Source organism: Myotis daubentonii, chromosome 17 (assembly GCF_963259705.1).
Source record: "Myotis daubentonii chromosome 17, mMyoDau2.1, whole genome shotgun sequence".
Lineage (NCBI taxonomy): Eukaryota > Metazoa > Chordata > Mammalia > Chiroptera > Vespertilionidae > Myotis > Myotis daubentonii.
Window position 1 is genome coordinate 11173807 of NC_081856.1, and position 21908 is coordinate 11195714.

At 38.0% G+C, this 21908-nt stretch overlaps 1 protein-coding gene across 9 annotated transcripts in view; it reads left to right on the top strand.

The window, feature by feature from the left end:
- Nucleotides 1-21908, top strand: part of RB1CC1 (RB1 inducible coiled-coil 1) — a 67714-nt gene that overhangs the window by 25095 nt on the left and 20711 nt on the right. For 8 of the 9 annotated variants that reach the window (XR_009449650.1, XR_009449651.1, XM_059672808.1 and 5 more), the window contains 8 exons: nt 477-647; nt 6753-6937; nt 7069-7255; nt 7340-7421; nt 7926-7987; nt 11105-11208; nt 11848-11974; nt 12062-13962. Coding sequence is in view for 7 of the 9 variants with exons in the window: in XM_059672808.1 (XP_059528791.1) it covers nt 477-647; nt 6753-6937; nt 7069-7255; nt 7340-7421; nt 7926-7987; nt 11105-11208; nt 11848-11974; nt 12062-13962 (2819 nt within the window). In the remaining 2 variants the exon portion in view is untranslated. Of the gene's footprint in view, nt 1-476; nt 648-6752; nt 6938-7068; nt 7256-7339; nt 7422-7925; nt 7988-11104; nt 11209-11847; nt 11975-12061; nt 13963-15275; nt 15443-21908 lie in introns of those variants that run through there. The other variant, XM_059672815.1, reaches the window with a different exon arrangement.

Below are 21908 nucleotides of genomic sequence, written 5' to 3' on the forward strand. Positions count from 1 at the left end.
TAGTTTGTGGCATTGATTGAAATGTGTAATTCCTGGAAATATATATTCTTTTCTGTTACTACTGTTAAGCCTCACCCGAGGATATTTTTCCATTGACTTTTTTAGAGAGTGGAAGGGAGGAGAAGAGATACAAGAGAGAAACATTGCTGTGAGAGAGACACATTAATTGGTTGCCTCTTGCACACGCTCTGACCAGGGCCTGGGACTGAGCTTGCAGCCAAGGTACATGTCCTTGACCAGAATTGAGCCTGGGACCCTTCAGTCTGCAGGATGATGCTCTATACATTGAGCCAAATTGGCTAGGGCTATATTCTTAATTATGTATTTCCATATAACCAATAGTACTTGTGTTTTATTAACATAATTATCCTATTCTTGACCTTCTTCTGAAAATAAAACCTCAGATTCCTGTATTTTTCTCTGAAGCTGTATCAAACTGTTTGATGACAATTTATTCATGTGTTCTTGTCATTTAGCTTGATCCAAGGATTATTCGACCATTTATAGTAGAATGCCGTCAAACTATTGCCAAACTTGATAATCAGAATATGAAAGCCATTAAAGGACTCGAAGATCGGCTGTATGCCCTGGATCAGATGATTGCTAGCTGTGGCCGACTGGTGAATGAGCAGAAAGAACTTGCTCAGGTGCTTATTTCAAACTTCTCTCATGAAAAGGAATTTGTAACTTTTCTATGAAGTTATTTTATGTGCAATATCAATTTGGTATGCACCATATTTTCACTTCACCCTTGAATATTGTGAGTGCAGTATTATTGTTTCCATGTAATAAATCATGTTCTTAAATTTTGGTTTGATAAAATAAATTGAGCTTAGACTATTTTAGATGACAACTGAAAGATAAGCAATGAAAGTGCTGTGAGCAGCTGAAAAAAAGGTGTTGAGAGAACATATCAAGCAGTCATTGCACTAAATATGTGAATACTTTCTGCTCCCTTCTCAAAAAAGTACACAGAAAAATGAAATTTATAAAGGACAGAAGGAAAATATAAAATCTTAAAGAATTTACTAATACTTAGGCTTTTAGGTTTAATTTAATGCAATGTTCCAAGAATTCTGTCAAGTAAGGTTTATCACACACACAGAAAGGGATTAATTATCCTAGACATTTTCTTCCATACAAGTGACTGTTTAGATCAGTGATTCCCAAAGTGGGCGCTACCGCCCCCTGGTGGGCGCTGCAGCGATCCAGGGGGGCGGTGATGGCGACAGGTGCATTTGTTTTAACTTTTTTTGTATTACCTTTCTATTCTGAGTTCAATAAGTAGTTTCATAATTTCAAACTTCAATGTTTCTAATTTACACCTTTCTTTACTATATTTTACGAAAAAGGTAGAAACATTAATACATATATCTTTCTGTTTAATTGCTATTAAAATTTTAAAAAAATTAATTTCCAGGGGGCGCTGAGTAATATTTTTTCTGGAAAGGAGACGGTAGGCCAAATAAGTTTGGGAACCACTGGTTCAGATCATCACAGTTTTGTCTTCTATCTACCCTGGCAGGCACTCTGGCGAAACAGTCGATAGCAAAAGAGTTGACTTTTAAACATGCTTTTCCGGTGGTGTGAGTGTGTTCTTTCATTAGAACATACGAATGAGTAATCATTTTAATGGGTACAAATGTATAATTTACTGATGGAATTTATCTTGTAATTTCTGCACCCTCTCCTTTTCTCTCGTGATTTAGGATTCAGCCACTGTGCTGTGAACTGAATTCCTTTATTTTGTCTTTTTTGCACTGATTGGAACACCAATACAGTGCTGCAATAGTGTGAGTTCTTGTTTAATTTCTGATCTATAGAAAGTGGCCAACATTTCAAAATTTTAATGTTCATAGTAGGTTTTTCTCTCCTTGTTTCAGTAGATACCCTTTCTCAGATTATGAAAGTTACATTTAAGTTCTAATTTTTAAAAATATTTTTAATTGATTTTAGAGAGGAAGGAAGAGGGAGAGAGAGATAGAAACATCAATGATGAGAGGGAATCCTTGCTTGGCTGCCTCCTGCATGCCTCCCACTGGGAATCGAGCCTGCAACCTGGGTATGTTCCCTGACTGGGAATCGAACTGTGACCTCCTGGTTCATAGGTCAACCCTCAACCACTGAGCCACATGGATGGGCAGTTCTAATTTTGAACCACATTCAGATTCGTGGAATTAACTGTGTCATCATAATATATTGTCTTTTTTATGTATATCTGGATTTAGAGTAACATATTGGCAAACTGAATTAAGTTGTATGTGTGTAGTTTTTATTTGTTATGTATTTGTCAAGAGTTTTGGCATCAGTTATAGCTTCAAAGTAAGTTGAGAAATCTTTTAATTGGAACATTTAGTCTGCTTATTTGTTGTAAATACTGAATATTTACATTTAAATCAGTCATTTCTAATTTTTCTTTTAATTATATGTCCTTCTTTGTCTCTGATTTTGCCTTTTGGATTATTTTTATTTTAAAATTTTATGTTTTAATTCTATTTATCATATTAGCTTTTTTCCTTTTAAGTAATATTTGGTGTATAATATACATGGAAATGTCCTTTATATCCTTTTAGTGGCAAATTCAGTTTTTGTCATGTGAAATTCTCTTTAAATCACCTTTATTTCTGAAGGATATTTTCTTGATAGCGAATTTTAGGCTGTTAGTGATTCGCTTTTAAGCACTTTACCTTTGGTTTGGTTTTCAGCAGTTTAATTATAATAGGACTTTCTTTGTATTCCTCCTGCACTGGGCTTGTAGTACTACTTGAATTTGTGGCTTTCAATCAGTTTCTCTTCAAATCTTGATTTTGTATCTCTCTCTTCTCCTACATTGATGCTAATTATAAATGTATTAGACCTTTCTCCTCGTCCTTCCCATTTACCCTTTTCTGTATTTTGTATGATTATATCTATCTGCACTTAGTTCGGGATATTTTCTTTAGACCTATCAGTTCAAATTAACTTTCAGATTTTTTTTTCAGGTGTGAATAGCTATTAAACTTTATTGATTTGATATTCTTTGTTAATCTTAGCTTTATATTTTCAATTTAGTGTTTTTTGTTTATATAGCTTCAAATTATCTACCAAAACATCTGGTCTTATCCATTATCTCTTTGAATACATTAAGCATATACTAGTAATTAAAGGCTATATCTGTTAACACCATTATCTGTTTTTGTGTATCTATGAATATTTTTTGTTGTTTCTTACAGTTTTCTAGAGAGAATTTGTTTGCTTTTGGCATATGATAGGGGTGATTACAATCTTAGATCATCACCTTAATCCCATTTCAGAGATTTAGATGGGAAGTTGGTTTTCCAGTCCTTGTGATGGTGAGTCTACCAATTTCGTAGGATACTAGTGACCTGGTGCATGGATTCGTGCACATTGAAAGGAAATTAATTAGAAGGTGGCCAGCAGGGTGGGACTAGGCGATATGGGCCAGACACACCCTGGAGCCAACCTCCTGCTGGCATAGCTTGAAGGGCATCTGTGGAGTGAGCAGGGTCCCTCTGACAGCTGGGTCCCTTAGCCTGGCCTGCAGGGATCGGGCTGAAACCAGTTCTCTGACATCCCCCGAGGGGTTTTGGAGTGCAAGAGGGCACTCTGCAAAGTTGCGGTCGTACAGGGTGTGGAATGCAAACACAAGTGTGCAGTAAACTAGATTCAGGGCTGACAGTGTCCCAGCAACAGCATAACCCACAGCTGAAGGGGGAATCGTGCGGCCCCGTGAGGAATCGGGCTCCCTCTTCTCTGGTTCAGGGGTGCGTCACCTGAGAACTGCTGCTGCCAAGTCACCTCAGCTCTGCAGCTCCTGCATTGAGCGTCTGCCCCCTGGTGGTCAGTGTGCATCATAGGTACCGGTTGGATGGACACTTAACCTTTTATATATATATACTAGAGGCCCAGTGCACAAAATTTGTGCACGGGGGTGGGGGGGGGATCCCTCAGCCTGGCCTGCACCCTCTACAATCCAGGACCCCTTGGGGGATGTCCCTCTCACAATCTGGGACTGCTGGCTCCTAACCGCTCACCTTCCTGCTGGCTGATTGCCCCTAACCTCTCTGCCTGCCTGCCTGCCCGATCGCCCCTAACTGCTCTCCCCTGCTGGCCTGGTCACCCCTAACTGCTCTCCCCTGCTGGCCTGGTTGCCCCTAACTGCTCTCCCCTGCTAGCCTGATCCCCCTAACTGCTCTCCCCTGCTGGCCTGTTCATCCCTAACCACCTCTGCCTTGGCCCCCACCACCGTTGCTTTGTCCAGAAGGATATCCGGAAGATGTCTGGTCTGATTAGCATATTACCCTTTTATTAGTATAGATAGATAGCTTTTTGGGGGTGTGTTCTGTTGTTATTTTATTTGGCAAAGTGTGTTCCATTGTCATTTTCTTTGGCTGGCACTGGTGTCTGATTTTTTATTTTCTAGCTCCACAAGGAACTATCAGAAGGATTGCTAACCTTATTCTTAGCTTTGGGTTCTTCTTCAGGCATCAGCAATTGTCTCTAGGGCAAAGCATTCCCAGTTGCCTAACTCACCTCTTCAGGTCTCCTCCTCCTCCTAAATCCTGGCGCCTTCAATATGTCTGACTCCACTGCTTTCTTGGATATCTAATAACTAAGGCCATGGGAAGGTTGGTTTACATTACTGTTACATCATAGTCTGCCATCACTAGAGGCAGAACTCTGAATTCTTGATCTTTTGTTTCTTCTCCATTGTCATTCTTTTAACCCTCTATAAAAGGAATCAAATAATTGATTTAACTGTACTTCTTTTGATAGTCATTTAGGTTATTTTCATTTTTCTTATTACAAACATTGTTTTAATATCCCAGTGTATCTTTATGTGCATATTCTAGTATTTCTTTAGTTTATTTTTTAATATTATTTTTATTGATTTTAGAGAGGAGGGGAGAGGGGGAGAGAGATAGAAACATCAATGATGAGAGAGAATCATTGACTGGCTGCCTCCTGCACACCCCCCATTGGAGATCGAGCCCGCAACCCAGGCATGTGCCCTTGACTGGAATCGAACTTGGGACCCTTCAGTCCATAGGCTGACGCTCTATCCACTGAGCCAAACTGGCTAAGGCTTTTTTTAGTTTATTTTTAATTTTTCTATTGACATTCTGTATTATATTAGTATTTCTTTTTTTAAATAATATTTTTATTGATTTCAGAGAGGAAGAGAGAGAGAGAGAGAGAGAGAGAGAGAGAGAGAGAAAGAGAAAGAGAAACATCAATGATGAGAGAGGATCATTGATCGGCTACCTCCTATGTGCCCCTCACATGCCTATAACCCAGGCATGTGCCCTCACTGGGCATAGGTTGACACTCAACCACTTAGCCATGCCGGTCGGGCTATATTGCCCAGGCATGTTTTTTCCTGATCTTTAGGTCTTGATTGGATCAGGTGCATTTTCTCTCAGTGTGCTGTATTACAAATAATGTGGCTTGGGTGTCAGGAAATCCTTTATTAATGGTCCAGAATTTAGATTTGGGGATTCTATATTTTTCTTGGATTAGGTAAAAAGTAATTAAAAACCTATTAAGACTGACAGGAGATAAAAGCAATATGTTATTTTAAAATGGATTAAGTTACAGAAAAAGTATAGCCACAGTTGATTATATCCCATTTTGAAAGAAAAGTAAGATAAAATTACTATTGAAATTGTCTTATATTTTTATGTAAACTATTTTGACTTAATTTTAAATACACATCATTTAAATTTAAGTATTTGCATGATGTTTAGAATAACATGAAATGGAGAGAACTACTAGAAATTAGGAAGACACATTTGCTGTTCTTTGCTGATCAGTATGGTTAAATCCCTAGAAAGATAATCATTTATACAGCAAGTATGGCAGTCAGATGAATGTTCAAATCCGCAACCTTCTCTAATGTATTATCCAGTAAATAGAATAGGAAAAGAGCCCTATAAACACAATAAAAATACTTAGTAATAACCTAATCAATAGATTATAATTATACCCTCTGAACATTTTTTTAAAGTCTTTGCTGTTGGGCTTTCATGTGGCTGGTTGAACAAAAGAAGACTTTTAAATATGGCACATCTATCTAAATTTATAGCCTAAAGCCAATCCCTTCCCTACTTAACAAAATGATGTAAAGTTCACTAATGAAAATAAATGAGGATAGCTAAGAAAAGTTTTTTCCTACCAAATAATAAAATATACTGTAAAATTGTACAGTTTAGTCATTGCTCTAAAGATAGCACAAAACGTGTATCTGTCAGTGGAACAAAAGATAGTCCAGAAATACTGAGAGGAATGGCTTTTCAATAAAAAGCGCAAAGTTAATTGATTGTTTTTTATATGAGGAAGTATATAATATACAATTAAATATCATTGGTCAAGATTAAATCAGCTACTCTTTCATGGCTTTAAATGATTGATCATGTTTCATTTAATATCATGCTCTTACCCACCCATGTGTAGTAGGTGTCTAGAAACATACTTTCTAGTTCTAAGTAAGTTATTGAATGTATCTGGATAAGTTTTTTTATCCCCCTGGGCTTAACTTTTTTTCTAGTATGACAATGGAACGGAATTAAGAGTATAGATTTCTTAAAAACTGAATCTTTTGTTATGACCACATGTTTCACATTCAAAGAGTAGATTTTACAATCTTTGAAAGTAAGACAGTTCTTGTTTAACATAAAGATATTTCTCCTAAGTGAATGTTCATATCTCTCATGTAACCAAGTTAATACCTTTTAAAATATTTTCTCTCAAAGGGATTTTTAGCTAATCAAATGAGAGCTGAAAACTTGAAGGATGCATCTGTATTACCTGATTTATGCTTGAGTCATGCAAACCAGTTGATGATTATGTTGCAAAATCATAGAAAACTGTTGGATATTAAACAGAAGTGTACCACTGCCAAACAAGAGCTAGCAACTAACCTACATGTCAGATTGAAGTAAGTGATTTTGTTACCTTATTTAGGATGTTTAGAATTGATGTTTGATTTCTCCCAAGTGGTGGAGTATTTTCTCTTGCCACTAAATTGACATTAGATTATTTTTATAGTTTGTAAATTTCATTCTATAGGTGGTGTTGCTTTGTAATGCTTCATGCTGATCAAGATGGAGAGAAATTGCAAGCTTTACTTCGCCTCGTAATAGAGCTGTTAGAAAGAGTCAAAATTGTTGAAGCTCTTAGTACAGTTCCTCAGATGTACTGCTTAGCTGTTGTTGAAGTTGTAAGGAGAAAAATGTTCATAAAACACTACAGGGAGGTATGCAAGTTGAATTCTGTTTTAATTGTGTATGAGTCTTAATAAATTTGTGAGTGATATTAACATAAGCTTTCCTCCTTTTAGTGGGCTGGTGCTTTAGTCACAGATGGAAAGCGATTATATGAAGCTGAAAAGTCAAAAAGGGAATCCTTTGGGAAATTATTTAGTAAGTGTTCTTCATTAATAACTTGTTTATTTTTTTAAGTAAAAAATGCTGTTTTTAGTCTATAAATATGAACACAGCATTATATAACATGTATCTGTTTGTTTTTTTAAAATATATTTTATTGATTTTTTACAGAGAGGAAGGGAGAGGGATAGAGAGTTAGAAACATCGATGAGAGAGAAACATGGATCAGCTGCCTCCTGCACACTCCCTACTGGGGATGTGCCTGCAACCAAGGTACATGCCCTTGACCGGAATCGAACCTGGGACCTTTCAGTCTGCAGGCCGACGCTCTATCCACTGAGCTAAACCAGTCAGGGCGCATGTATCTGATTTTAATTAGCATTGAAATCCATAGAAATATTTAAGGACTGTAGAGTTGAATCCATTATTAATTTTAAACTTGAAGTATTGTCAATTTTTTTTTCACAAACCAGAGGGTTTTTTTTGTTTGTTTGTTTTGTTTTATCTCAAAGTTATAACCGTATTAATCTCTTTCTACAGGGAAGTCTTTTTTAAGAAATCGCCTATTTAGAGGATTGGACTCCTGGCCTTCGTCCTTTTGTGTATGTATTTATTTCCTAACCATGACAAAATTTTGTATGTGTTCTAACCTTTATTTCAGAAGTAGTGGTATTTGTCAGAATGCTAGTGGCTGGGTGCACGAATTTGTGCACATTGAAAGGAAATTAATTAGAAGAAATATTTTAATACCGCTATTTGCCCGTTCTCTATAATAGAAGTTTCAACCAAATTCACAATCGACAATGACAGATGGAAACACACGCATGCGATTGGCGCCAGCAAGAGCTTTATATGTATCGTGCATGCGCAAGTTAACTTAGCCTTTTATAGATATAGAATAAACTTGCTTAATTGGACCTGCTTTCTGATTTAGCTAAACTTTTTTCAGCCCAGTGAAGTACCCCAACTTCTCTTTCAGATAATTGTCAGCAACAGAGCAGTAAATATGAACACAAAGCAGATTATTATTATAGATCACGCAGTGAGAACAAAGGGTAAAATATTTAACTGCAGCAGTGTTTGACTATATTCTGCACAGTGAGAAAACCTGAAGTCATTTTCAAGGTCCACCATTTCTTCTTATCAGTTGGGTCAAGTTTCTAAGCTTTCTAAATCTCCGTTTTCCAGCTAATGAAAAGAAAATAGGATCCCACTGAATCTCCTACCTACCTACTCTAGGATTTCTGTGAGGATCAAATGAGATGAGGCACAGGAAAACGCTTCACAAACATTTGGTTACAGTGTAAAATATTTCCACCTGGCTATAAAGCAAGTTGTGTTCCTGCGCTGAAGAAACTCCAAGGAGCTAGTTGCTAGGGAGAGGAAGCCAGGCCTTGCTTTGTGACATCATTACCCGGACAGACACTTAGCATATTAGCCTTTTATATATATATATATACTAGAGGCTTGATGCACGAAGATTCGTGCAAGAATGGACCTTCCTTCCCCTGGCTGCCGGCACTGACTTTGCTCTGGCCGGAGCCGCCTTTCTGCCTTCCCACACTGCCCAGAGGTCCGGAGCGGCTTGGGCGCTTGCAAGCATTCCACCCTGTCCCCGGCCACTTGGCGCCTGCGTATGCAAATTAACCTGCCATCTTTGTTGGGTTAATTTGCATGCTCACTCCTGATTGGCTGGTGGGCGTCATGAAAGTATGGTCAATTTGCATCTTTCTCTTAGTGTGTGTGTGTGTATATATATATATATATATATATGTGTGTGTGTGTGTGTATATATATATGTATATATATATTTTATCTACATAAAAAGCTTTTGGCTTTAAAAACACCAATTGCTATAAAGCTTTAAAATATATTTATAGTTTTTTACTTAGAGTCTTTGTAACTCAAGGGGATTTCTTACTACACTGTTAAGATTGATAGGACTAGATTCTCTTAATTGTATTTTGTCTTTCTCTTTCTCCTCTTTACCTTTTCCTTCATTCTTTCCCTTCTTCCTGCCTTTTCTTTTTCTCCTGTCCTCGCCTATTTTCTTCCTCTCTGCATTCTCTTACCTATCGACCTTTCTTTCATTTATGTTTCAACAAATAAGAATAGGGTGATTATTCAAGTAGCTTTAATTGAAACCATGAAAAATAAGTTTGGCATATTTCTAAACCAGACTTCACGGTCAAAGATGTTTAGGAAATGCTGTAGATTTCCCTCCTACCCCCAGACCAGTGATGGCGAACCTATGACACGTGTGTCAGAGGTGACACACGAACTTATTTTGGTTGATTTTTCTTTGTTAAATGGCATTTAAATATATAAAGTAAATTTCAAAAATAAATCAATGTTTTGCTATGGTAGCAAATATAAAAAAATTTCTATATGTGACACGGCACCAGAGTTAAGTTAGGGTTTTTCAAAATGCTGACACGCCGAGCTCAAAAGGTTCGCCATCACTGCCCTAGACATTCTGCTTAGCTATTAAACCATTTTCTGTGCTGCAGGCTTTCTTAGGGCTTTAAATGCATGCATTTTAAAATATAAAGAATGAGTGATTTAATAGGGTTCCCACACTTATTTATCTAGGAAACTCTGTTTAATGAAGAGCATCTTGACACTTCTCAATCTGCTTAGGTAATGATGGAAACAAATTGAGTTATTTTTAAAGGTACATTTCTTGGCCATATTATAAGGAAATGGTAGCACTTATCAGAATTTTTGTTTAATTGACTAAGGGTTTGTATTTTATTTATTTTTTAAAATATATTTTTATTGCTTTCAGAGAGGAAGGGAGAGAGAGATAGAAACATCAATGATGAGAGAGAATCATTGATTGGCTGCCTCCTGCATGCTCTCTACTGGGGATTGAGAACGCAACCGAGGCATGTGCCTCTGACCATAGTTGAACTTGGGACCCTTTAGTCTGCAGGCTGACGCTCTATCCACTGAGCCAAATGGGCTAGGGCAGTGGTTGGCAAACTCATTAGTCAACAGAGCCAAATATCAACAGTACTTCTTCAAAATAGACTCGCCAAGGCCGAAAACCGACTTCTGCTCATGGGCCACGAAGTTTCAATCGCACTGTATGTGTGCCCGCACATGGTATTTTGTGGAAGAGCCACACTCAAGGGGCCAAAGAGCCGCGTGTGGCTCGCTAGCCGCAGTTTGCCGACCACGGGGCTAGGGCTAAGGGTTTGTATTTTTAAAATACAATGGCAAGGAAGGAAGTGTTACATGGGAAAAAATGATTTTTAGCGTGTTAAAACAACAAGGTATGCTAACAGGTCATAGGAGTAAATTGAGGGCTAGAGCCAGATAGATAGATCTTCATGATCATTTTATAGGTCAAGGAAAAATTTGGAAATAATCTATGTACTAGTGAAACAAATGATTCCTTTAATGTTGATGGAAATGTTAGAATTTCCTTAAAAAGATACTGAAAACAAAAGGCAGGAACAAATACACCAGTTGATTATCAACAACTGTGTATTCCCGTTATTCAAGACTCAGAAAAATATTACATCATGTCATTGACTAGTTTTTCATATTTAATTATTTTTTTCTATTAAGTGTGAGTAGGTCACTTGAAGCATTTTTATTTATTTGTTTTACTGAATTTGATTATAGTAAGAGACCATTTATTAATTTATCCGTATATTTTGTGGTGAATTATTATTATTATTAATTATTATTATTATTATTATTTTGTATAGACACAGAAACCTCGAAAGTTTGACTGTGAGCTTCCAGATATTTCATTAAAAGATTTACAGTTTCTGCAATCACTTTGTCCTTCAGAAGTTCAGCCATTCCTCAGGTAAATGTCATTAGTATTTTTAACTGTAGATATCACCTTACTCTGTTTACATCATTCTGGAGCTGTGGAAAGTAGCACCAGCCCTCCTAGGAGATGCCAGGATAGAAAACTCTTTTATGATAGACTGACCATCCTATGACTACTTTAGGAAATTTCTGGGGACTATTAAAATCAGAAAATAAGGAAATTAATGTCTTATGTACAGTCTGCTTCGCATACTGTGGGAGATTTATATTTTAATGGTGATGTCTTAGGTTTCTTTAGCTCTTTCTGGTAATGATTGAAAAAGGATGATAATGCAGTAGTGATTTTTTTAAATTAAAAATATTTTTATTGATTTCAGAGAGGAAGGGAAGGAAAGGGAGAGAGAGAGACAGAAATATCAATGATGAGAGAGAATCACTGATTGGCTGCCTCCTGCATGCCCCCTATTGGGGATCAAACCTGAAATCTAGGCATGTGCCGTTGACCGGAATCGAATCCAGGACCCTTCAGTCCACAGGCTGACGCTCTATCCACTGAGCCAAACTGGCTAGGGCTGCAGTAGTGATTTTTGACATAGGTTAAAATATTTGGTTATACTTAATTCATCTTTTAATTAATGAATCAGAAATCTAATTTGGTTACATTTTGTTTCAGGGTCCCCTTACTCTGTGACTTTGAACCTCTACACCAGCATGTACTTTCTCTACATAACTTGGTAAAAGCAGCACAAAGTTTGGATGAAATGTCACAGACCATTACAGATCTACTGAGTGAACAAAAGGCAAATTAAGTTCTTTCAGTTGGCTCACTTTATTAGTTTAAAATGTTGATATTGCTGCAGCTATATAAGCCTCTCTTTCTTTTCTAGGCATCCATGAGTCAGACATCCCCACAGTCGACTTCCTCACCAAGAGTAGAAAGTGCAACAGGAATTACAACAACTACCTCACCAAGAACTCCTCCTCCACTCACTGTGCAGGATCCCTTATGTCCTGCAGTATGTCCCTTAGAAGAATTGTCTCCAGATAGCATTGATGCACATACATTTGATTTTGAAACTATCCCCCATCCAAGCAGAGAACAGACACTTCACCAAGTTTCATTAGATTTGGATTCATTAGCAGAAAGTCCTGAATCAGATTTTATGTCTGCTGTGAATGAGTTTGTAATAGAAGAAAATTTATCATCTCCTAATCCAATAAGTGATCCACAAAGTCCAGAAATGATGGTGGAATCACTTTATTCATCAGTTATCAATGCAATAGATAGTAGACGTATGCAGGATACAAATATATGTGGTAAAGAGGACTCAGGAGATCATGTGTCTCTAAATGTCCAGTTGGAAAAATGTAGGGTTGTTGCTCAAGACTCACAATTAACTATACAAACCATCAAGGAAGACCTTTGCCACTTCAGAACATTTGTACAAAAAGAACAGTGTGACTTCTCAAATTCTTTAAAGTGTATAGGAATAGAAATAAGAAACATTATTGAAAAGGTAAAATGCTCTGTGGAAATAACACTAAATGAAAAACATCAAAAAGAATTGCAGTCTTTAAAAAGTGATTATGAAGACAAACTTGATGCACTAATAAAAGACAGTGAAGAAAATGAAAACAAAATTAAAAAGCTTAAAGGAGACTTAGTATGCCTTGAGGAGGTGTTGCAAAATAAAGATAATGAATTTGCTTTGGTTAAGCATGAAAAAGAAGCTATCATCTGCCTGCAGAATGAAAAGGACCAGAAGTTGTTAGAAATGGAAAACGTAATGCACACTCAAAATTGTGAAATTAAAGAACTGAAGGAGTCACGAGAGAGAGTGTTAAAAGACTTTAAAAAGCTCCACGTTGAAAATGATGAGAAGATCCAGTTGTTGAGGACAGAACTGCAGAGCTTAGAGCAAAGTCATTTAAGGGAATTAGAGGACACCCTGCATGTCAGACACACACAGGAGTTCGAGAAAGTTATGACAGACCACAAAGATTCTTTGGAGAAATTAAAAAATGAAAATCAACAAAGAATTGATCAGATACAAGAGTCCCATGCCACAATTATCCAGGAAAAAGAGCGACAGCTACAGGAGTTAAAACTCAAGGTTTCAGATTTGTCGGATACGAGATGTAAGTTAGAGGTTGAACTTGCATTGAAGGAAGCAGAAACTGATGAAATAAAAATTTTGCTGGAAGAAAGTAGAACCCAGCAGAATGAGACCTTAAAATCTCTCCTTGAACAAGAGACGGAAAATTTGAGAACAGAGATAAGTAAACTAAACCAAAAGATTCAGGATAACAATGACAGTTACCAGGTGGGCTTGGCAGAGCTAAGAACTTTAATGACAATTGAAAAAGATCAGTGTATTTCAGAGTTGATTAGTAGACACGAAGAAGAATCTAATATGCTTAAAGCTGAATTAAACCAGGTAACAGCATTGCATCATCAAGCATTTGAAATAGAAAAAAACCTGAAAGAAGAAATAGTTGAACTGCAGGGTAAATTGGACTCTGCATTGAGTGCGCTTGAAAAACAAAAAGCTGAAAAACTCACCCAACAAGAAGAGAAGTATGAAGCTGTTATCCAGAAACTTGAGAAAGACAAAGAGAAATTCATAATGAACCAGGAACAAGACAGAGAAGAGTTAATTCAGAAGCTTAATAGTGAAAAAGAAGAAGCTATTCAGACGGCCCTAAATGAATTTAAATTGGAGAGAGAAGCTGTTGAGAAAGAGTTATTAGAAAAAGTTAAACATCTTGAGAATCAAATAGGAAAAAGGTAAGAACTTTAGTCTGTGATTATAAAATAAAAACATTGGTGATTTGAATGTCAATTTTGTGTGTAAGTAAGCACAGTACCTTGATTTATTTATTTATCTTAGGTAAATGTAGCAATTGAGATATATTTATGAAATAAAAACTTTTAAAAACGTTTATTGTAAACATTTTGAAAATCTGTAGTGGATTTTAATAATGGATTACAGTTTTGGATTTCTAGAGGAAAATTTTTTTTGAAAATTTCAAAATATTTTCAAGAGCTTCTTTTTCCTTTCTTACAAATTTCATTTTTTGTTAATCTTCACTCGAGGATATTTTTCCATTGATTTTTAGAGAGATTGGAGGGGAGGGGGAAAGATGAATAGAGAGAAATATTGCCTCCCACACCCGCCCCGACCAGGGCCAGGGATCAAGCCTGCCACCAAGGCATGTGCCCTTGACTGGAGTCGAACCCAGGACTCTTTAGTCCGCAGGCCAACTCTCTATCCACTGAGCCAAATCGGTTAGGGTATAAATTTTCTTTGGTTTATTTGAAGTTTTTTTCTCAAAATTCTTCAATTGAAAATTACTTATTTTTTCTCTTTTTAAATTGTGTTTGTATGTATAAAAGATAACAGTTTTTTTCTGAGCAGTGTTTAGTAAAGGTTAAATTCTAGATTGGGGCTATATAGTTTCATCATTGTTATTTTCTTGATATTACAACTTCGTTTATTTCTTGGGTGTTTCAAAAGATGTTTTTAAATCCCAGGTTTTATATAGTGCATTTTTTGTACTTTTATTGTTACTAATACAACTTTTTATTAGAGAAAATGTTTCTCAGGTTTTTCTGTTCCTTAAAATTTATTGAAGGATTTTATGGCTTAATAAAAAGTTTATAGAACATTATCGATTAGTTCTATCATTACTTCTTCCAGTTGAATATATTTATAGTTATATGTACATTATATTTGAATTTCTGTTTCTCGCCTCACCACTTTTGCACGGTCACTTGTGATTGAGTCTCTGCTGTGTAATATATATTGGTGTACAGTTAAACCTCTTCTGTATTCTATGGGAATTAGAGGGTGTAGTATAGGAGTTAGAATCTGCATGAAATGTTTTATAGAACTGGGGCAGGTAAGGCCAAAGTAGTCACTACTGAAGGCCAGGAGAATTCTGAGTGAAATATGAGGAAAAGAGACATTAAGCACACACCAAAGCTCATGTTTTCCATGGCTCACTGGGAAGCTGCTGCAACATTCAAGAATCTCTTCAAGCCCCAATAATGTGGCTCCATCTGCAGCACACAATGGGTAGTTCTCATTTTCTTGGCAGGAGGCTCCTGTGAAACTGCATCTGGAGACAGCCACCCCTGGAGAGTTAGCCTGGGCTGCTTTTCTACTCTCCAAACTTGTACCCGTTCTTTTCATTGGCAAACTTGAAGTTATAAAGGGGATTCTGGGAAATATAGAATCTGCTTTACATTGCAGATGAGAAAAGAGGTGATAGCAATGGCAAGATGACACCAGTCTAGCACTGTATACCTCGTTTTAAACTTAGTAGTCACAAATCTCTTTTACCCATATTGAACTTCCAAATAAAGATACTTGCAATGTTATGTTTCTGTCTAACGTGATTGAGCTTATATGCCTCATATCTCCTCAGATTACCAAACCCTGTCTTCAAAAGGTGAGAGTCAAATTTAGGCCATTCTAGCCATCCCAGAGATGTCCATTCATTTTACACAGCTACATCTCTTTTTGATATTCTGCAAGTTGCATGCTGAAATATAGGGTTAACTACCATTATCACAACACATTACGTACTAGGGAAATGGGAGAAGGAAAAAAGATGAAGATTGATTGATTTATGCAATCTTAAGTCCTATAGTCTTTATTGCTGTAATTAGCCTTGTAACTCTAGTAGGTATTTATAACTTGCTTCTATTACACACCCACTTTGTACCTTAGACATTACCTCAGCTGATTTTACTTGTTGATCTGAGGAGACTGTCATTAATGGTCCATCCTATAATATAGTTGCTGTAGTTTTTCATTTGACTCTTATTTTTTGGTAATCCTCACTTGAGGATATTTTTCCATTTATTTATTTATTTTTAGAGAGAGTGGTGGGGCGGGGAGAGAAACATCGATGTGAGAGAGACACATCGATTGGTTGCCTCCTGTTTGCACCCCTACTGGGGCCAGGGATCAATCCTGCAACCGAGGTAGGTGCAGAGCGTGTATGCATTCTTTACTCTAGCCATGCAAAATTTCACCCATTGAGATTTTAGTAGCTGTAACTGAGTTTTCAGTAGCTTGGTCCACAGTTGTATCAGGCCAGCTGGTTTAGGGATTGGCATACATGGTGAGATTAGTGACTCCCATGGGCATGAGTCCGTGGCTGCACATCTTTCACTGTAAAGTAAAATCACTTCTTCAGAAGCAATTCTAGTGGAATACCATAGCAGTGAATAAGGCATTTTGTAAGTTCAGGAATGGTTTTTCTTGCAGAAACATTGTGGGCACGGAAAGAGAATAATGGACTGTTTTTGTGAGAACAGATTACTTTTCATGATGGAAGTGGTCAAGGGTAGTTGACCTGTCACCAAGTGTCTGGCTCATCTCCCGAGGAAGTGCTGAAATATTGGGGGCTCAGTGTTAGTGACAGCCCCCATCGCTGAGCCCATACATAATCTCACTGCATGTCATTAGCATTTTGAACAGGACTGGTGTGTGTGGCTAAAGAATTTGACTGATACAGAATGTTCAACGTGCCCATCTGATGATTATGAGGTTCCTCAAAGTGGGACATAATATATATACTCAGAGGACTTACAGATCCTTATGCTTTGTGCTCATTTCAAGAGGTTCACCTGTATTTCTCTTCTGCAAATCTTGTCACCAGATCTCAGTCTAGTTTCTTCCAAGTCCCTTGCTGTCCAGTCAAGTCTTTGGCTAATATCCATGAATCACTTGATTTGTAGTCCTGGCCATTTCTCCTAGGCAACTCCAAGTACACTGCTTGATATACTGCTACTGGGAAGATTTTCCTTCACTGCTGCTCTTCAGGATCACTGCTCAGTGGGCTCTAATACTTGAACTGTGCTTTTGAATAGTGTCAGCATATTGTGCAGAATTATGAGGAAACCAGGTTGGTTGGTGTCCCTCCACCCCCGTATTGAATGCCATACTTGTGATGGAGAGAAAAGAAGCAATGTAGCAGGAGTAAGAATCTTGGGAACCTGAACCTCTTGGACCTTACTTGTGCCATCAGGATTTGTTTAAGCTCCAACCCATACATGCCACATCTATTTGATGATAGAGAGCCTCATCGGTTAATGTGTTAGTATCTACTTTATGATGGACAACTCAGGTAACATGGTAACTTGGGAGACCATGTGAAGTCTTTCAGTTTGTATAGACCCAGGAGCAAGCCATTTACCAGAGGAAAATAGTTACCAGCTCCAAAAATCCTAAGGGTCTCAACTGATTGTCTTAGGACTTGCTAACAGTTTCATACAGTATCCATTCCTGCTGTAGACACTTCAAGTATCCGCTGGTAAATACGGCACAAGGGGTAAAGCAGCTTGCATGATAGTTTGGACCTATTGCAAGAGTGTCTCTTGCTGTGGATCTTTTGCAGAACAGGCCACCTTAAAAGTTATTTGGTAAGTGAGTCACAGCAGCATACCCAGATGTACTATATATTGCACCCAGAATTCAGGGATGCTCACCTAATGGCAGCTTGCTTGTTCACCATGGAAGGAATATCTCACATGCCCAGACCCCGGGATACTTAGAAATTTTTCTGTGCTGACAAGCTCCTAATTTTTCTTGGGCTTTATTGCTCACTCTCTGGTAATAAACGTCTTTCCCTGGTTAGCTCATGTAGTTACTTCTTCCTTTTTACTAGGGTTAAGAAGCATATTGCCGCCCTAACCGGTTTGGCTCAGTGGATAGAGCATCAGCCTGCAGACTCAAGGGTCCCAGGTTCGATTCCGGTCAAGGGCATGTACCTTGGTTGCGGGCACATCCCCCGTGGGGAGTGTGCAGGAGGCAGCTGATCGATGTTTCTCTCTCGTTGTTTCTAACTCTATCCCTCTCCCTTCCTCTCTGTAAAAAATCAATAAAATATATTTAAAAAAAAAAGAAGAAGCATATTGCCATAAATGTATAATGTGGTACCTTGAGGACTAGCAAGAAAACAAACTAGATTTTAATAGGACTGGAGAGTTGCTATAACCCAGAGATCAGACAGTGAAAGTATATTGCTGTCTCTAGGTAAGATCAAACTTGCTGTGGTCTACACCAGCGGTTGACAAATCATGCCTGTGGGAGTCCAACCTGCTGCTTGTTTAAGTTTGTCAACCCTTGAATTGTACTAATAGGTGTAGATGGGGAAGAAATCACCAAATAAGTAGCTATATGTCAGGCCACTAGGCCTTGTTGATTTGCTGCAGGAAAGATATCATGTGAAACAGCAGATTTACTGGAGTTACTACCTGATTAAATTTACGATAATCTGTTGCATGCTTTTTTACATTTTATTCAGGACATATATTTAAGTCAAATAAAAATGTGACAGAAACCTCCTCCCCTATATGGTTTGAAGGGAGAGACAGTTCTAGGGATTTTACTTGGTCCTCATTCTATGAGTTGGGAGACCAACAGGGATTCCCCATCAGTTGCTTTTTACTGCAGGTTCTGGATGTAGGAGATCTCTCTTACCTCTGATGAGGGGCCCACTGGGCCCAGACTTCTCTATCAGTAATCTGGTGGATCTCGGTGGCATTGGAATCCCCTCAGAGCCAGTGCTCAGAAGTCCCCCAAAATTGGTTAAGTACCTTCCCTGAATACATACTCACCTGGAAAATTGCCACAGGTGCTTTTGGTGAGGGCTAGAAAAAAGACTTAATAGTATAAAATTTTGGCATTGTAGTTGGTGACCAACAGATACTGGAATTGAGTGAGGAATAGTGAGTCTTTTGATTTAAGTTAGCTCTCTGCCCACAAGTTTTTAAAAAACACTTTTAATAAGTCTTATCGACCCGTTCTATTTGTAACCTTAGAGATAGCCAGTGCCAAAGACTTCTGGGTCAGACCTGAGTACTGCTCTGTGCTGCTGTAATGGCACCACATCATGTCTCTGATTAAGGGTTACTAAGTGGTCTCTGCCACTCCAGAATCCTGGTATTCCACGGAAATTCATTGGATTTTGGTGGTTTTATCTCCCTCTGCCATCCCTGTCCTGCCGAGAGCCTTTCGAGGTGTTTCTCAAAGCTATGCTGAAGGGGTTATTCTCCGGCCTCTCCCAGGTGTGTAATAATTCCCAGCACACCTGCTACCATCACTCTTTGGATGCCTTCCTGTAGACTAAGGGCCAGAAAGTTTGTTCTTTAAAGGGACATATAGTAAGTACGTTAGGATTTGCTGGTCACATGTAGACTTCATCATATTTTTCTGTGTGTGTGCACACTTGGTGTGTGTGTGTTACCCTTTAAATATGTAGAAACCAAGGGTATATGGTTCTTACTTTGGTCTCAGTACCCTTTTACATACTCAAAAATTATTAAGGACTCCGAAGTGATTTTGCTTATATGAGTTATCAATATTTTCTGTATTAGAAACGGAAATAAGAAAGTATATGGAAAATCCAGCCTTTCACTTACGTGAAAGTGGAAAGAGGGATATTTAAATAGCCTTTCAGATAATTGTGGATATTTTTCCTTGATACTAAATCAGAATGCAACAACTGATAATTTCCTAAGCATTAGTTTTGTTGTGGAACATGAACCCATGTCAGTGGATTTTTAAGATAATCTTTATGCTAATGTTCATTGAGCTATCACTTTGGATATTTTACTCATGCATGATTTTGTAGCATAATAAAGTGGTCATTTGGAAAACACTGGTTCGTTGTAGTGCGGATCTTGCAGATGTGGATACATTTTATTAACAGAGAAATCACATTTGTTAATATACCTATGGATTTTATAAGATGGATCTTAGGTACTGGGAAGCTCTCAAGTTCATAGTGGCAGATACAAACTTCCTTTTTAACCCCTAGAGTGCCGGAGAGCGCGATTGCGCTTCTGTCTTTTGCCAAAAGTGCCGGGAGCGCTATCAAAGCTTCGAAATGGTGTCCAGTTCTAAATCTGCTTTTATTAGTGATGATGATATTGCTAAATATGTCAATGTAGTAAAGGTTTCCTTAAGTTTTTGAATATGTAACTTCATTTACTTGCGATTCATAATTTTTTTCCTAAACTGCTGTAAAATCAGCAAAAATGCCTTGGCAATTTTAGCATAGATCCTAGGATATTGGTTGGCACTCAGAGGGTTAAAGAGTCACATTTTTTTCATTGGTAACAAGTTTGTCAGTTGTTCATTAAAATAATAGGCTCAATTTTATACTTTCTCAAAATTATCTGCCAAAAACCCAAGTCTGATGTATACCATGAAAAAAGCAGCCAATTCTGCATACAGCCAAAACAATTATATAGGTATTTTCCCATGAGTCAGACATACTTTGTAAGTGGCAGAAGTGCTTTACATATGCTTGTCATTTTGTCACATAGAATATTAAAAAAATTGTATACTTAATGGCCGGGATTCAATAATATTAATAATTTTAGTACATCAATATATTTCAAAATAAACCTGCTGTCTTTTTCATTTTGTGTCTTGAAGTAAAGGATATAATGATTAAAAGTTCAGTTTGGTGTTACTGTCTTCAATTTATGTGAAGGTGTCAGCAGTTTTATCACCTGTGCAAATGTCAACAAGGTGTAAAAGACAAATATCACCTTAGTATTATTATGAAAATTGTTTTGACCTTACTGATCCCCTGAATGTGTTCTAGTTACCCCCAGATTATTCTGTGGATCAATCACACTTGGAGAATCATTGGTGTAGGCTTGTCTACACTGTAGAGAATGGTTGGCAAACTTTCTGTAAAGGGCCACACTGTAAATGTTTTAGGCTCTGTGGGCCAGATGGTCTCTATCTGAGCTACTCAGCTTTACTGTTGTAGCAAAACGGGAGTGAGACAATATAAATGGGTTTCACTATGTTCCAACAGAACTTTACTTACCCAAACAGATAATAGCAGGCTAGACCTGGCCTGGGGTCTAGCGTATCTCATTTGGCCTCTTATTTTTGTTTAATATTGGCCATTGGGTCCAGGTTTCAGGCAGCCAACCTTGCAAACTGTTAAAAGGTAACATTTAATCTAGAATCTCTGGTCATTACATTTATACAAATGATTTTGGCTTGTTTAAACATTTTGTTTGTCTAACTCCCATTGGATCTATTTCCATACATATTTCCTATGTTCCTTCCAAAATAAATGAAACCTCTTGGAATTGCAGTTCCTCCTTTAACTTCCCTTGGAACATGGGACTTGAATGTAGCAATGGGTCTGGGAGTAATGAAATGGTGGAGAGGTTGAGAATGATCAGCTTATTGAGAAGGGGACTTCAGGTAAGGTGACACTAATCTATAATAATAAAAGCATAATAGGCTGATTAGACTGGAAAGCTGAACGACCTTCCGGACATCCTTCTGGACGAAGCCGTGGTGGCGGGGGCTGAGGCAGAGGTGGTTAGGAGTGATCAGGCAGGCAGGCAGAGGAGTTAGGGGTGATCAGGCAGGCAGGCAGGTGAGTGGTTAGGAGCCAGTGGTTCTGGATTGCGAGAGGGAAGTCCAACTGCCGGTTTAGGCCCGATCCCACAGGAGGATCGGGCCTAAACCGGCAGTTGGACATCCCCCAAGGGGTCCCGGATTGCCAGAGGGTGCAGGCTGGGCTGAGGGGACTCCCCCCTCCCCCCATTCAGTGCACGAATTTCATGCACCAGGCCTCTAGTCTCAAATAAGGGAGAAAGGCTGCTGCTGGTAAAGGAGGCTTAGTGAGATTTGGAGGGACAACTGGGACATCGCCAAAACCTTGCCTTTAGCCGTTTGATCC